This window comes from Rhinoderma darwinii, chromosome 8 (genome assembly GCF_050947455.1).
Source record: "Rhinoderma darwinii isolate aRhiDar2 chromosome 8, aRhiDar2.hap1, whole genome shotgun sequence".
Taxonomy (NCBI): Eukaryota; Metazoa; Chordata; class Amphibia; order Anura; family Rhinodermatidae; genus Rhinoderma; species Rhinoderma darwinii.
The window spans coordinates 106,160,490-106,174,267 of NC_134694.1; the positions used below are offsets into that span (position 1 = coordinate 106,160,490).

At 42.8% G+C, this 13,778-nt stretch overlaps 1 protein-coding gene across 1 annotated transcript; it reads left to right on the forward strand.

The window, feature by feature from the left end:
- The first annotated feature begins 723 nt into the window (after nucleotides 1–723).
- LOC142660014 (cytochrome P450 2B1-like) lies at nucleotides 724–6,901 on the forward strand. The gene is made up of 5 exons (XM_075836664.1): nucleotides 724–2,148; nucleotides 4,447–4,588; nucleotides 5,032–5,219; nucleotides 6,071–6,212; nucleotides 6,720–6,901. Exons 1-5 carry the CDS (start codon nucleotides 2,146–2,148, stop codon nucleotides 6,899–6,901), a joined length of 657 nt encoding a protein of 218 aa, XP_075692779.1. The 5' UTR covers nucleotides 724–2,145.
- The last annotated feature ends 6,877 nt before the right edge of the window (nucleotides 6,902–13,778 follow it).

Below are 13,778 nucleotides of genomic sequence, written 5' to 3' on the forward strand. Positions count from 1 at the left end.
CTGTATAAGAGACATAACCGGTGTTTACATTCTGACTTACATTCTGCTCTCATTTATCAATTCTATAACATTTTCTGATTATTAAATATCTGAGCAACGCAGAAGGAAAGCGGCACTTCAGGTCGCATCAAGAACATTGATAATTGTAAACTTAACATGCATTGTTTTTATTTAGATAGACGGTGGGCGCTCAGAATCAAGGAACCTCAGTCCCACACTGGCCGTGCCCTATACAATCCAGTGTCCCCGTCATGATCATGAACTCATCATAATCATCGACACTAAGGCATCCCATAAGGAATATACCAGAAGCCTCTAGGTCCACAATCCAAATCCAAGGCACATACCTTCATTTTTGTAATACTGTGAGACGGAAGGCACCAGAGATTTTCTATTTCCACTGGACAATTCTCAACAGAGGTTTTCATCAGAGGCCTCCTCTCCCTCTACCAGTATGTTAGCTGATGTCTGAGACTCCCTCATCCCTGCACCCTCCCATAACTGAGGAGTCCATGAAGCATTTATGGAAGGCCAAACAAGGAACATGTCATATCTCACAGGGAACCATTCTTGCTGCCTCTTCATAGGACCAGAGACATGTAATTTGCCTATATTGATGTACCGTCTCTTAAAGAGCCCACACCTGCAAGCTGCTGTCCACCATGTCCTATCCCTGGGAAAGCTGCTGGACTTTAAGGGGGCTCTGGAACTGACTCTAATCAGTCCCCCTTTATCTCTTCCTAATCAATACAAGGATAACTATAATTATAAAAAAAAGAAAAAGGACACCCTCCTCTACTTCTGATTCTACATCCATAAGGCAGGATATTGAGCAATGCATTCAGCCTCATAAATATGACTTGATGGCCAGGCAGAGATATTCAGCAACACTGCACTACTATTACAGCTCTCACTATGCCATACAGATTCCTGGAGTACAATACAAATCTAAATGCAAAGGCCGTCCTGACAGACATACTGATTATTTTCAATACATTGGACAATTCTCAACAGGGGTCTTCATCTGAGGCCCCCTCTCCCTCTCACAGTGTTGTCAGAGACTCCCTCATCACTGCACCCTCTAATAACTGAGGAGTCCATAAAGCGTTTTAGGCCAAAAATGGAGGATGTCATATCCCACAAGGAACAATCCTTGCTGCCTCTTCCTCTGACCAAAGACGAATCTAAATTGCCAATATTGATGTAACGTCTCTTAAAGGACCCATGTCTGTAGACTGCTGTCCACCTGGTCCTATCCCTGGGAATGCTACTGGACTTAAAGAGGACTCTGGTAACTGACACTACTGTGGACCTTAGCAAAGAACTCCATGAAGCCTTTATTAAAGGCCCAACAAAAAGATGCAATATTTCTGAGGAAACCATCCTTGCGGCCCCTTCATCTGTTCAGGATCTAAATTGCCTTTATTATTGTCTCATAAAGGGTCCATGTTCATCCCTCGGGCCGCTTGCTCTGGTAACTGACTCTACCCGGGGCCTTACATTCCCCTTGATTTCCTAATAAGTACTAGGATAACAATATAAGAAAAAACAGGAAAAAAGTAGGACAGCCTTTCTCTCTCACAGTATTCCAGCCAATAGAGAAGACTTCTTCATTCCTGCTCAGGAGTTCATGAAGTATCTACTCACAGCCCAACCTGGAGGATGATAAAGAAATTGTTGACTTTCAAAATGAGGAATTGCTTCAGTTAGGAGACCTTGACCAAATCACATAATGAACTGATTAATAAAAATAAGAGAATGGAGTAAAACATGGATAAAACGTCCATAACAATTATCGACATGAGAGATCAATCCCTACAACCACATTTGACTTTACGGAATTGGTCTCTAAGTCACTGATTTCTGCTTCCAGATGTGTCCACCATTCAGAAGACACTGGCCCCAAATCTTCTCCATCAGATGTGGACTTCTTTGTGACTAATCTCGTCAAGATCATTGTATTTCCTACAAATGGGCCATTCCCATGAAACTACTAAAATGAAAAATGGCCATCATTATGTTTAGACAACCCCTTCTGCATCTCTGAAAGCCTTGAAGAAATGGGGGCTCCTGTCCCATCATCACTGAGAAAAAAAAGGCACGACCTCGGAAACTCAATAAGGAATAGACGACAGTTGGATTGTGATGGTAAGTGTAAATACTGACTGATTTTCCTAATGATAATTTAGTATGTGCTTATACTCTTTACATAATGTGTATTAAAATTCTTCACAAACACGAATAACGTCGGCACAAATCATAGATCGCCGGTGGCAAATAGCGACGTTCTGGGATCAGTGGTTCCACATGACGTTTCCTCCGGTGGTGTCTGCGTATAAAGTCCATACTAGGAATCATTCAATATAGAAGAGAGTCCATGGCACTCACCATTTGGTATAAAGCATATATCTTTTCTTTGCTTTAAAGTAGGTAAAATATAAGGAGCGGACACATATAATTTGGACGAATTATGTGTCTGCTCCTCGTATTTTACCTGCTTTGATGCAAAGAAAATCTCTGATACTCTGTTTATTATTTATCCCACCTGTACAGTAAATTGCTGCACTGTGACATTTTAGGCTGTGTTCACACTTTGCAGCCATATTACGTTTATTTGCCACAAAAATACTTTTTCTGGAAAACCCACTATTTTTACCCTGTAAGCAGCTATTCTAGTAAGGCTACAGCTACTAACCACTGACTGCACTGTGCATATCCGTCACACTGAGCAGACACATGAGAAATATCTGCTTAGTATCAGGTTTTTTTTGTTTTTTTAAATCAGCTGTTTGATGAGGGAGTGGTGCCCTGGTGAGCGCGGCGCCCCCTTCATTGTTTACACTGCTCTGTACAGCACAGCGCCGTACTCTTAGTAGTGGCTGTGCCTGGTATTACAATTTGCTATGGTTTTATCCCATTTAAGTGAATAGGACTGAGCTGTAATACCAGACACCGCGGCCTCTATAAGAACAGACCTGAGCTGTACAGAGCAGTGTAAACAACAAAGTCGACCAGCGCTGCGGCCCCTTCAAACAGCTCATCAGTGGGGGTGCTGAGAGTCGGACCCCCACCAATCTAATATTAATGTCTTATCCTAAGAATAGACCATCACTTTAAAGGAACCAGAAAAACCCTTTAAATATAAACCCCTGGTAAAGCTGCACATGTTCTGCACAACACCCAAATCTAACTCCTTATATGAATCGTCTGGTAAATTTGCCTCTTTGATCTGATAAACGTCTCATATAATTCATTTGCAGCTTCTTATCATCCGTGTAAATAACATCCGTCAGTGCAGTGTAGTCATTCTGCATGTAGCCTGTGCAGATCTTGTACATTGGACTCACGCGACTACAAATAATAGGCAGTAGATAACCCTCCCCGCACTGTACTGTATAGATATAATATTTCCTACATTCCTGCTGTCAGTGTGCAGAGAAGATGGAGATGGGAGTAACAGGGACCATCCTCCTGATATTTGATGAGAAAAAACGTACACCCTGGTCCTCCCCCGCTTCCCGTACTGGGCACTGTTCTACATGTGAGCGCTACTGAAATGCCCCGGCCTTTCATGAAGGTGAGTAGCGATGAGCTCCATCATAAAGTATCTGCTGCACTATAATCCTCATCATTCATAGTATTCAGCGAGACGGGTATCACTTAACCTATCTTCTGCCTCCTGGGATGACGCTGCAGTCCATGTGACTGCTTCAGTCTTTGGCTGGATTGACACGAGGTCATTACGTCCGTAGTTGACGGAAGTATTTCGGCCGCAAATCCCGGACCGAACACAGTGCAGGGAGCCGGGCTCCTAGCATCATACTTATGTACGACGCTAGGAGTCCCTGCCTCGCTGCCGGACAACTGTCCCGTACTGAAATCATGATTACAGTACAGGACAGTTGTCCGGCAGCGAGGCAGGGACTCCTAGCGTCGTACATAAGTACGATTCTAGGAGCCCGGCTCCCTGCACTGTGTTCGGTCCGGGACTTGCGGCCGAAATACGTCCGTCAATTACGGACGTAATGACCTCGTGTGAATCCAGCCTTTCATTGGCTACAGCAGTCACATGGGATGAAACGTCATCCCAGGAGGCCGGGCTGCACTCAGAGAAGAGGAATGTATTGCTATGACAACGGAGATCGGGCACATTTCTGCACAGTGAGGCTGAAGAACATACACACCAAACAGTTGCAGTCCATAACAATACGACGGGTCATGAAATAGTCGCATGTACATGTAACTTTGCCATGGACATTTGAGGAGTGTTTCCAATGACCAAATAACAGGAACATTTGCTCCATCGCAGCTTAATTGGCTGACACACTTAGTTTTTAGAGAGTTACTTCCAGAAACTAAATGTAAAGTTTTACATTTTTGGATGAGGTACGGCTTAACTAGTAATGTTTTGTGTCCATCGATCCTTTGATGTGTCATAATCTACAGGAGAAGGACAACCCGGACACTGAATTCCACTTGGAGAACTTGTTTGGTACAGTGATGGATCTCTTCTCTGCTGGAATTGAAACCACCAGTACAACTATGAAAAATGCCCTCCTCATCCTCCTCAAATACCCGAATGTAGCACGTAAGTAAAGTCTTGAGATCGGTTACATTATATGAGGTTGGATTTGTAGGCCGGATCCGATCAGCAGTTCCAGGAGTTTGGCCTCTTTGGCGCCTCCATCCGGTGTATTAGGCCAGGTGACACTCGAGGGGGTGACGTCGATTTGGCCACCTCCTGTAAAATTGTGAGGGAGCGCGGGCTCCACGTCCGAGCGGGAGTTCCTCCCGTCCCCGGGAGTAGACTCCATCAAATACAACTTATAAACATTTCCTAATATTAGGAAGTGAATGACATATTGGCCTCTTTTCATATTCAGAGCAAAAACATGTTTGGGGGGGAATACAACTTAACCTGGTGATCAAGGAACATAAATGAATGAGAACAATAATAACACTAAATCTCCTACATGCTCAACCTACATTATTTATACATCTGTGGTACAAAAATGTTATGTTTGTCTGCAGGGAAAATCCAAGAAGAGATTGACAATGTGATTGGACAGAATCGATGTCCTGCCCTGGAGGGTCGCACTTTCATGTCATATACAGATGCAGCGATTCACGAGATCCAGGGATTTGCTGACATAGTCCCTCTGGGAGTTCCACATGTGGCCAGCGAGGATACAGTATTCAGAGGATACAGCATCCCAAAGGTCAGAATCGTAAAGGATCCTTACAAGAAATTCATGGAGTTTACTACTTAGAGAGCAATTCCATCCTGTAAATATTCATAAACGGAATCAGTCATTATATATTCATTATATATACACATTAGATCGTTGACTGATAATACTACAATTGACGGGTCTGACTGACTTTTATCTACGGTGTATGACCAGATTTAGAATTAGATGGACGTTCAACAAATATCGTCTTGTGCATTATTAGGATCCAGTTCTCTAGTTCATGTTGATTGGAGATCCTGCTTAAAGTGTTTGGTAGCTTGGATAAAATGAAGATGCTGTGCTAGGCTCGGTTCACATCTGTGTTGTGAACTCCATTATATGACAGATACCAATGGTGGCCGACAGAACGCATTGAACTAAATCGGGGTCCATCGTGTTTCTTCATTTCACTGCATGAATAGCGCTACAATTCTTGTGCCGTCAAGTGTTATGGAACTTGTTTATTTCTGTTGCTTATATAGCACCAATATATTCCACAGGGCTGTATAGAGATTGTCATCACTCATATAAGTCCCTGTCCCCAATGGGGCTCACAGCCTAATTTCCCAAACTCAGACACATATTAGGGCTAATTTCCTAGGATGCCAGTTAACCTATTAGTAAATTTTGCTTGGAGTGTGTGAGGAAACCCACGCAAATACAGGGAGAGCATACAACATCCATGCAGATGTTCCCCCACTGGATATGGACAACTTAGGACAAGACAACATTGCTAACCACTGAGTGAATGGGGCGTCCAACGCAGATGTGGACAGAGGCTTAATAACTTATTACATACGGAGCTTCATACTTATTAATCACCGGGTATTATGTTTCAGAATACGATTGTTTCCCCATTGTTGACATCAGTTCTAAAAGATCCAAAGTATTTTGAGCGACCAGAAGATTTTGACCCAAGACATTTCCTGGATGAAAATGGACGCTTCAAGAATAATGAGGCTTTTCTTCCCTTCTCCACTGGTAATATGACATGAATATATGAGCAAGAACTTCTTTTATACAATTCATAGGGGTTGAAACTTCTAGCAGCTGCTCCACATCCACACGCCACGCTGTATTGTGTCAGGGATAATGGCCTGTTCCTTTGGTTTGTACGATCCATTATATGAGGGACAGGTGGCCACAAAACAGCAGCTTCATCGTGATTCCACGCTGGGTTGAGGTGAGCTGCTTACAATGTTGGGGTACAATGCAGTTTATAGATACATAATGGCTACAGTCATTGACCCAACTTAGCAATGGGTCTATATCATCAACTCTAGTACATGGTAAACTGATGATATGAAATAGTGATATGCTGAATGTATATATCCCAGTGATGTAAGATAACACTGACTTGTAGCATAGATACCAGACATCTGAAGACAATCCAACACCTTCCAGATGTGTAATATAATAATCCCCTTATGTCCCATCACTACAGTCCAGACTGAGGAGCTCTAACATTTCCCATATTATTATCCACAGGAAAGAGGAGCTGTCTAGGAGAGGGGTTAGCACGCATGGAGATCTTCCTCATATTGACCACCATACTGCAGAAGTTGAACCTGAAATCCAACAAAGCTCCAGAAGAACTTGAAATTACTCCCGAACCTGGGAAAAATGGAGTTGTAGCCAGAACATATCAGCTTTACGTGGAACCGAGATGATCATAAAAAAATCGAATCCATGCTAATAAATAATGAACCAGTCTACACAGAACACGTCCTTTACTATATTACAGTAGTTTATTACTTTGGTTTATTATACCAGTGGGCATGGGTGCACATGATTTTTACTTGTGGAAACAACTTCCATTCTGCTATGAAGGTGTCAGTCTCACTTTGTAGTGACTGTCTCTAATGTACTGCAGCAATTTTTTTAATGGGTTTATAGGGGCCGTTCCTTTTGCATGACCCAGTTGGCCCAGGATCCGTAAACTATTCCAGCAGAGAGAATTCTAGTCAAGTCAAGGTCTTCCGTTTTTCGGGGACAGAAGTCCAGAAGATGGTATTATGGCTCCTGGCATAGTGATGTGTAGCCTGGTTATATGGTTAGTAAGGTTAACATCGTCATATGTCCATCTAGTTCCACCTATTCACCTGCATTGTTGGTCCATAAGAAGCCAAAAAAATGCCACAAGGAAGGAGCCAATTTTCTTCATTTTAGGGAAAAAAAATTCCTTCCCGACTCCAAAATGGAGAATAAATCCTTGGATCCATGAACCATCTTCAGTAATCTGTACATAGAACTTGTAATATCATCTAAGCATCCTGGGTGGTCTTCTATTTGACGGATTTGTAACACCACATGTAGCCACATCTACTTTCAATTTCACAATTTACCTAATTTAGAAGTTAGGACCTGCACAGGCACCTGCTTTAGTGTAGACTCCCCGACAAGCTCCATCTCCATCATCATCATCACTCTATATACACTATATATGAGAGCATTGTATCAGCATACTGCTTTTTCTGTTCATTGTAGAATGATATACATGTAATAAGTCAAAACAAAAAGAAAACTCAACTGGATGAGTGTAAGTAAATAGCAGAGGTTTTGACATTGGATTTTTAGGGCTTAAAGAGGCTCTGTCACCAGATTTTGCAGCCCCTATCTGCTATTGCAGCAGATAGGCGCTGCAATGTAGATTACAGTAACGTTTTTATTTTTAAAAAACGAGCATTTTTGGCTAAGTTATGACCATTTTCGTATTTATGCAAATGAGGCTTGCAAAAGTACAACTGGGCGTGTTGAAAAGTAAAAGTACAACTGGGCGTGTATTATGTGCGTACATCGGGGCGTGTTTACTACTATTACTAGCTGGGCGTTGTGTATAGAAGTGTCATCCACTTCTCTTCACAACGCCCAGCTTCTGGCAGTGCAGCACTGTGACGTCACTCACAGGTCCTGCATCGTGTCGGCACCAGAGGCTACACTTGATTCTGCAGCAGCATCAGCATTTGCAGGTAAGTAGCTACATCGACTTACCTGCAAACGCCGATGCTGCTGCAGAATCATCTGTAGCCTCTGGTGCCGACACGATGCAGGACCTGTGAGTGACGTCACAGATCTGCACTGCCAGAAGCTGGGCGTTGTGAAGAGAAGTGGATGACACTTCTATACACAACGCCCAGCTAGTAAAAGTAGTAAACACGCCCCGATGTACGCACATAATACACGCCCAGTTGTACTTTTACTTTTCAACACGCCCAGTTGTACTTTTGCAAGCCTCATTTGCATAAATACGAAAATGGTCATAACTTGGCCAAAAATGCTCGTTTTTTAAAAATAAAAACGTTACTGTAATCTACATTGCAGCGCCTATCTGCTGCAATAGCAGATAGGGGTTGCAAAATCTGGTGACAGAGCCTCTTTAAGTACATGGCAGTATGGAGCTGCACATCCTCCTTGTGCTGTCTTACAGGCTCCATCGAATGCCGATGAGATATTCTTCCCTAGTAGCAATGCTTATGTTAGGTTTATACTGAATCCGACAGAAAATCCTTCATGTGCCTCCATAGGAAATCAGAGGTGTAGAGAGGTTCAGTAAAGGCCCTATGTACCTCTATAGCAGCCCTATTAATATGGCCGTGTGGATGAGCCCTTATTGATATATCATCAGTATAAAAACACAACATTTACAAGCAGTTATATTTCTCATATAGACATGTTCCCATGGACAATATTGTTCCTAATGTAGCAGAAACATCTGCGCTATTGATTTAGTCAAAAACAACGGAACCCTGTCACAACGGTGACAAGCCAAAACCATTAGCGACATTTCCGTCACCATTGAGATCAATGGTGATGCAAACGGAAGCTAAGGTTTCCGTTTGCCTTTCCGTTGAAGGGTTAGCCCATCGGACACCTCCGACTGTGCTATAACCTTGCAGTGAGAGGGTCTAGAAGTAACAACAGCTCATCCACGAAGTGATAGACCACGCAAGCTTACAGAGTGAGGCCACCAAGTGCTGAGGCGTGTAGCACATAAAAAACACCAATCCTCTGTTATATCACTCATTACAGAGATCCAGGCTGCCTCTGGAAGTAAAATCAGCGCAAGAACTGAAATGGGATTTCATGGTCCAGCAGCTGCAGACAAATGTAAGATCACCATGGAGTGGTGTAAAGCGTCCGCCACTGACTCTGGAGCAGCGGAAACGTGTTCTCTGGAGTGATGAATCACATCTCACTATCTGACCGACTGATGGAGGATCAGGATTTGGCGGGTGCCGGGAGAATGCTATCTACCGGAGTGCATAGTGCCTGCTATATAATTTGGTGGAGGAGGGATAATGGTCTGTGCTGTTTTTCATGGTTTGGTCCCTTATTTCCAGTAAAGAGTTAATGCTACATATACAAAGCCATTTTGGACAATTGTAACTTTCAACTTTGTGGGAACAGTTTGGGGTTCAGTCCTTTCTTGTTCCAACTTGACTGTTCGACTGTGAACAAAGCGAGGTTCATAAAGACACGGGTTGGCGAGTTTGGTGTGGAGGAACTCGAGTGGCTGCTCAGAGCCCTGACCCCAGCCCCAGCCAACACCTTTGGGATGAATTGGAACGGCGATTGCGAACCCAACTAAATGTTGTTTGGCTGAATGGGCACAAACGCTCACAGGAATGGGATGTCAAAAAGTATAAATATATATATATATATATATATATATATATATATATATATATATATATACACACACGCTGTATATACCATACTATCTGGAATACATACAGATCATATTTGTATTTTTGTGTGTTTTTATTATTGCTTCGTTCTTAATATTTCCTCACACTTCGCTATACTGCGTTGCCGCATACCATGCAGCATTATACAACATCATTTCCCATTTGAGTGTGGTGCTTAAAACATTTCTCCTAAAAGTCTCTGTGCAGCTGTGAATCTGAGAAAGAAAAATAACGGCGCCTCATTGTGCAAGTATCTCAAAGGGAAAGGTTGGCAAAGTGTCATTGAGGGGCGAGGGGCATTAGGCTCACCTTTTAGGGCTGTGCTAGTACAACCCTGGTAGACGCGTAGTGGTGGGTTATGGTGGTCCTCAGCTGCTGCTCCTTCCTTGTTAAAGGGAATGTGTTGCCAGAAAAACATGTTTTTTTTTTAAAAATTAAACATTTAGTGTGTGGGTGATTAAACATGGTTCAAATTTTTTTTATTTTTTTCACGAGTCAGGAAATAGTCAGGAAATATTATAAATTAATTCTAATTTATAATACTACCCATTTTTGGTCACTAGATGGAGCTAGTTCCCAAAATTGCAGCATTGCAACATTGGGTTAAAAGCCCTCGCTCTAGTGAGCTCTCAGCATCCCCCCCTCCTTTATCCTGGCTAGTGCCGGGATAAACGAGGGGTTTGAAAGGTTTAACCTCCTACACTGTGTGTCGCCATTTTTTGAGGTAACCCACAGTGTAGTAGGTTTACATACAGTAGTAAACACACACAAACACTAACATACATTGAAATCTCTTACCTGCTCCTGCCGCCGCGGCTCCCTCCGGCCCGTCCGCTCCCTTTGCTGCCGCTGTTCCATGTGCACAAGTCCGGAAGCCGCGACCGGAAGTAGTAATATTACTGTCCGGCCGCGACTTCCGGTCCACAGGAAAATGGCGCCGGACGGCGCCAATTTCGAATAGGACTGTGTGGGAGCGGCGCATGCGCAGTTCCCACACAGACGCCGTACACGGCAGTCAATGGGACGGGAGCCGTTCGCAGTCCCTATGGGACTGTGGCTGCCGTACTCCATGTCTGTGTGTGTCGTTAATCGACACACACAGAAATGGAACAAAAAATGGCAGCCCCCATAGGGAAGAAAAAGTGTAAAAATAAGAAAAAGTAAAACACAAACACACAAATGAATAAAAACGTTTTTATTAAAGCACTAACATCTTTAACATATAAAAAAAATTATTTGCCATGACACTGTTCCTTTAAAGTTGTAATAAAATAAATAAAAAACAATGATTTCTGGCACGGCTGCAAAGAACCAAGGACGCCTATAAGTATTGCTAATAAAGTTGTTTTTTTCAATTGGTAAATTGGCAAATCCTTGTTTTTTATTTCTTTTTTTATTTCTTTTCTCTGTGCAGCAGTGATCATGATTAAAATGTTCAGATAGTAAAAATATGCAACTAATAAATGTATTGTAATTATATTACACAATTGGCAGACACATAATCTAAAGAACTAAATTAGAGGAATATAACATAATTATCAAACAAGAATTACACAGCGCTCCGGACGGAACAATACAATAGGATAAGAGATTATGTAATGCAAACAGGAACGAAGACAAATGAACAAGTAGAGTAATAAAGTAACATCCCTGATCACATGTAATTGTAGAACTGAGCAATCATGGGTTAACAAAGGGTGTGACGACTTATAGGAAATGCTGGTTTGAACCCTGCAGATTCTTATGTCCTGGCTCTTGTGTACACAGTTCTCCTCATACTGCCTGCCATTCTCCTTTACTGCAGCTCACAGACATGGAGTTGCTCCTTACGTCTTTTCTTCTTGCCCTACTCCTGCTTCTCATGGTTAAAAAGTTGTTTAGAAACAGAGGAAACCTTCCCCCAGGTCCCAGACCTCTACCTATCGTAGGAAACTTACTGCAACTGACGAGTCGAGAGATACACAAACCCATCCTGGAGGTGAGTCTCTGCAGGCAGATGTATGTATTGGGTCAGGGCCCGATGACGACCAGTGATGGTCAGTAGAACAAGACTTGACCGCGGAGGCTGACCAAACATTAGTCCACATTTATCAAGCAGTGTACGGCGGGTTTTGGCGTACAAATTTGGCAAGCAACGGGAATAGTAGTCATAGTCTAGAAAGGAGGCGTACTTCACACCACATTTATTGTGTGGAATTGGAGAAAATAGCTGTAATTTGCCGCAAAAAAATTATATGACGTTCCTGACTGTCAGGCGGTTAAAAATGCGCCAAATATATTAAGAGGATTGAATCTTTTAATAAATTTGGTGTAAATCATTCCAACCGCCTCCTTTATTCAGACTGGCCACTCTTTGTAAATGTGGGTTATACTTTCCTCTGGTCTGATAAAGAAGAGGGGTATGAATACCTCAACCAGTAACCCCGGAAGATGCTGTTTGCTGCTTATTTCCTCTGCAGTGACCACTACAGGTAGCTACAGCCCCCATTAGACTTTCTAAGAGCTAACACACCAGCAAGGCAATTACCCTGCCACTGGCACCGCTTGAGAAATGGCCCGCATTGACTCACGGGATCCCCTTTCTCCATGGTCCGCCTCTCTCCATACTAGACTACGACTAGTCTGACAGCTCACTGTCTGCTCGTGACTGCCTCCTACTGTGCATTACACAACAGCATTCCCCGTCTCTAATTTACACATCCTCCTGCATCCTCCTCTATTCACAGCCTTCTACTGATTGATGTTCATGCAGCAATACAGGCCACCCTGACCCGCCACATCCTACAACACAGCGCTCTCTTCATGTCACATGCTGTTCTTCCTCTCCCTTGGGTACCAAATCTCCATTATTCCTTCTCCTTCAGCCCACTGACTGGTTTCTCAGCAGCTGGATCCAGGCCTGGTCCTCTTTCTCCCAGTGCAGCATTTGCCTCTGCACTCCATGTGGTTCATTCACCCACTGAAGCGCTTCCTGCAGGAACTCCCTTTTATAACACAATACAACAGAGCCACCTAGGGGCAACACCACAAACTGCAACATAACTTCTATAAATACATTTTCGGTGTCCAGCATCAGCAGCTTGGCAGCCATGGCAGCGCTGCAGGGCATTACTACCTGCCGTCCAGATATCCTGCAAAGCAAAAAGGAGGAAGACAATATATATCTACAGGGCAACTTATTTGCAAAGGATACATGGCAGTCCATAGGCTTCAAATGGAGGATTTGTAGATTTGTAGTTCACCCTCCTTACACATCCACTAGGCTGACAGACTGGGATAAATTAGAAAAGGACAATGAGGGGAGAAAGAATAATGTCTTCTTGGTATCCTAGGTCCATACTATACCACTGTATGGCTACAACTTTTTGACACCGCACAGTGAAGGGTTCAACAAGGGGATATTAAGGAGGCCCAACCATGTGGCCTCACCACAAATGTAGTGCCACTGCTAAGTAGGCTGGGCCTCTTTGGATGCTCAGAATTTTAGTTGCCTGTCCGCTCTCACCTAATTGTGTATTTTTTTGTACTAGTTTTGTTCTTTTCCATTTGAATATTCATAAAAAGAAAAAAGTTGCACACGACCGTAAAAATCTTCCATAATTGCAGACCATATTTACGGTCCGCAATTACAGACATATTCACTTCTATTGACCTCGGACACCTTCCCGTATATTTTCATATTATAAAATGTTTTTTTTACGGTTTGTTTTCTTGTTTTTGTTTTTTTGGTTTGTTTTTTACACATATATATTATATGTTATTACATATTTTTTTTATTTAAAAAAAAAAAATACACAGATAACAGTCAATAGGGAGGGAGGGTGGGACAAGTGACGGCCAAAGAGGAAGATGCCCTCCC

Excerpts from the sequence above, each read along its gene's own strand:
- LOC142660014 (XM_075836664.1), top strand. Across the intron at positions 4,589-5,031 it reads CAAATACCCGAATGTAGCAC|GGAAAATCCAAGAAGAGATT; the intron begins GTAAGTAAAGTC and ends GTTTGTCTGCAG. Across the intron at positions 5,220-6,070 it reads GAGGATACAGCATCCCAAAG|AATACGATTGTTTCCCCATT; the intron begins GTCAGAATCGTA and ends ATTATGTTTCAG.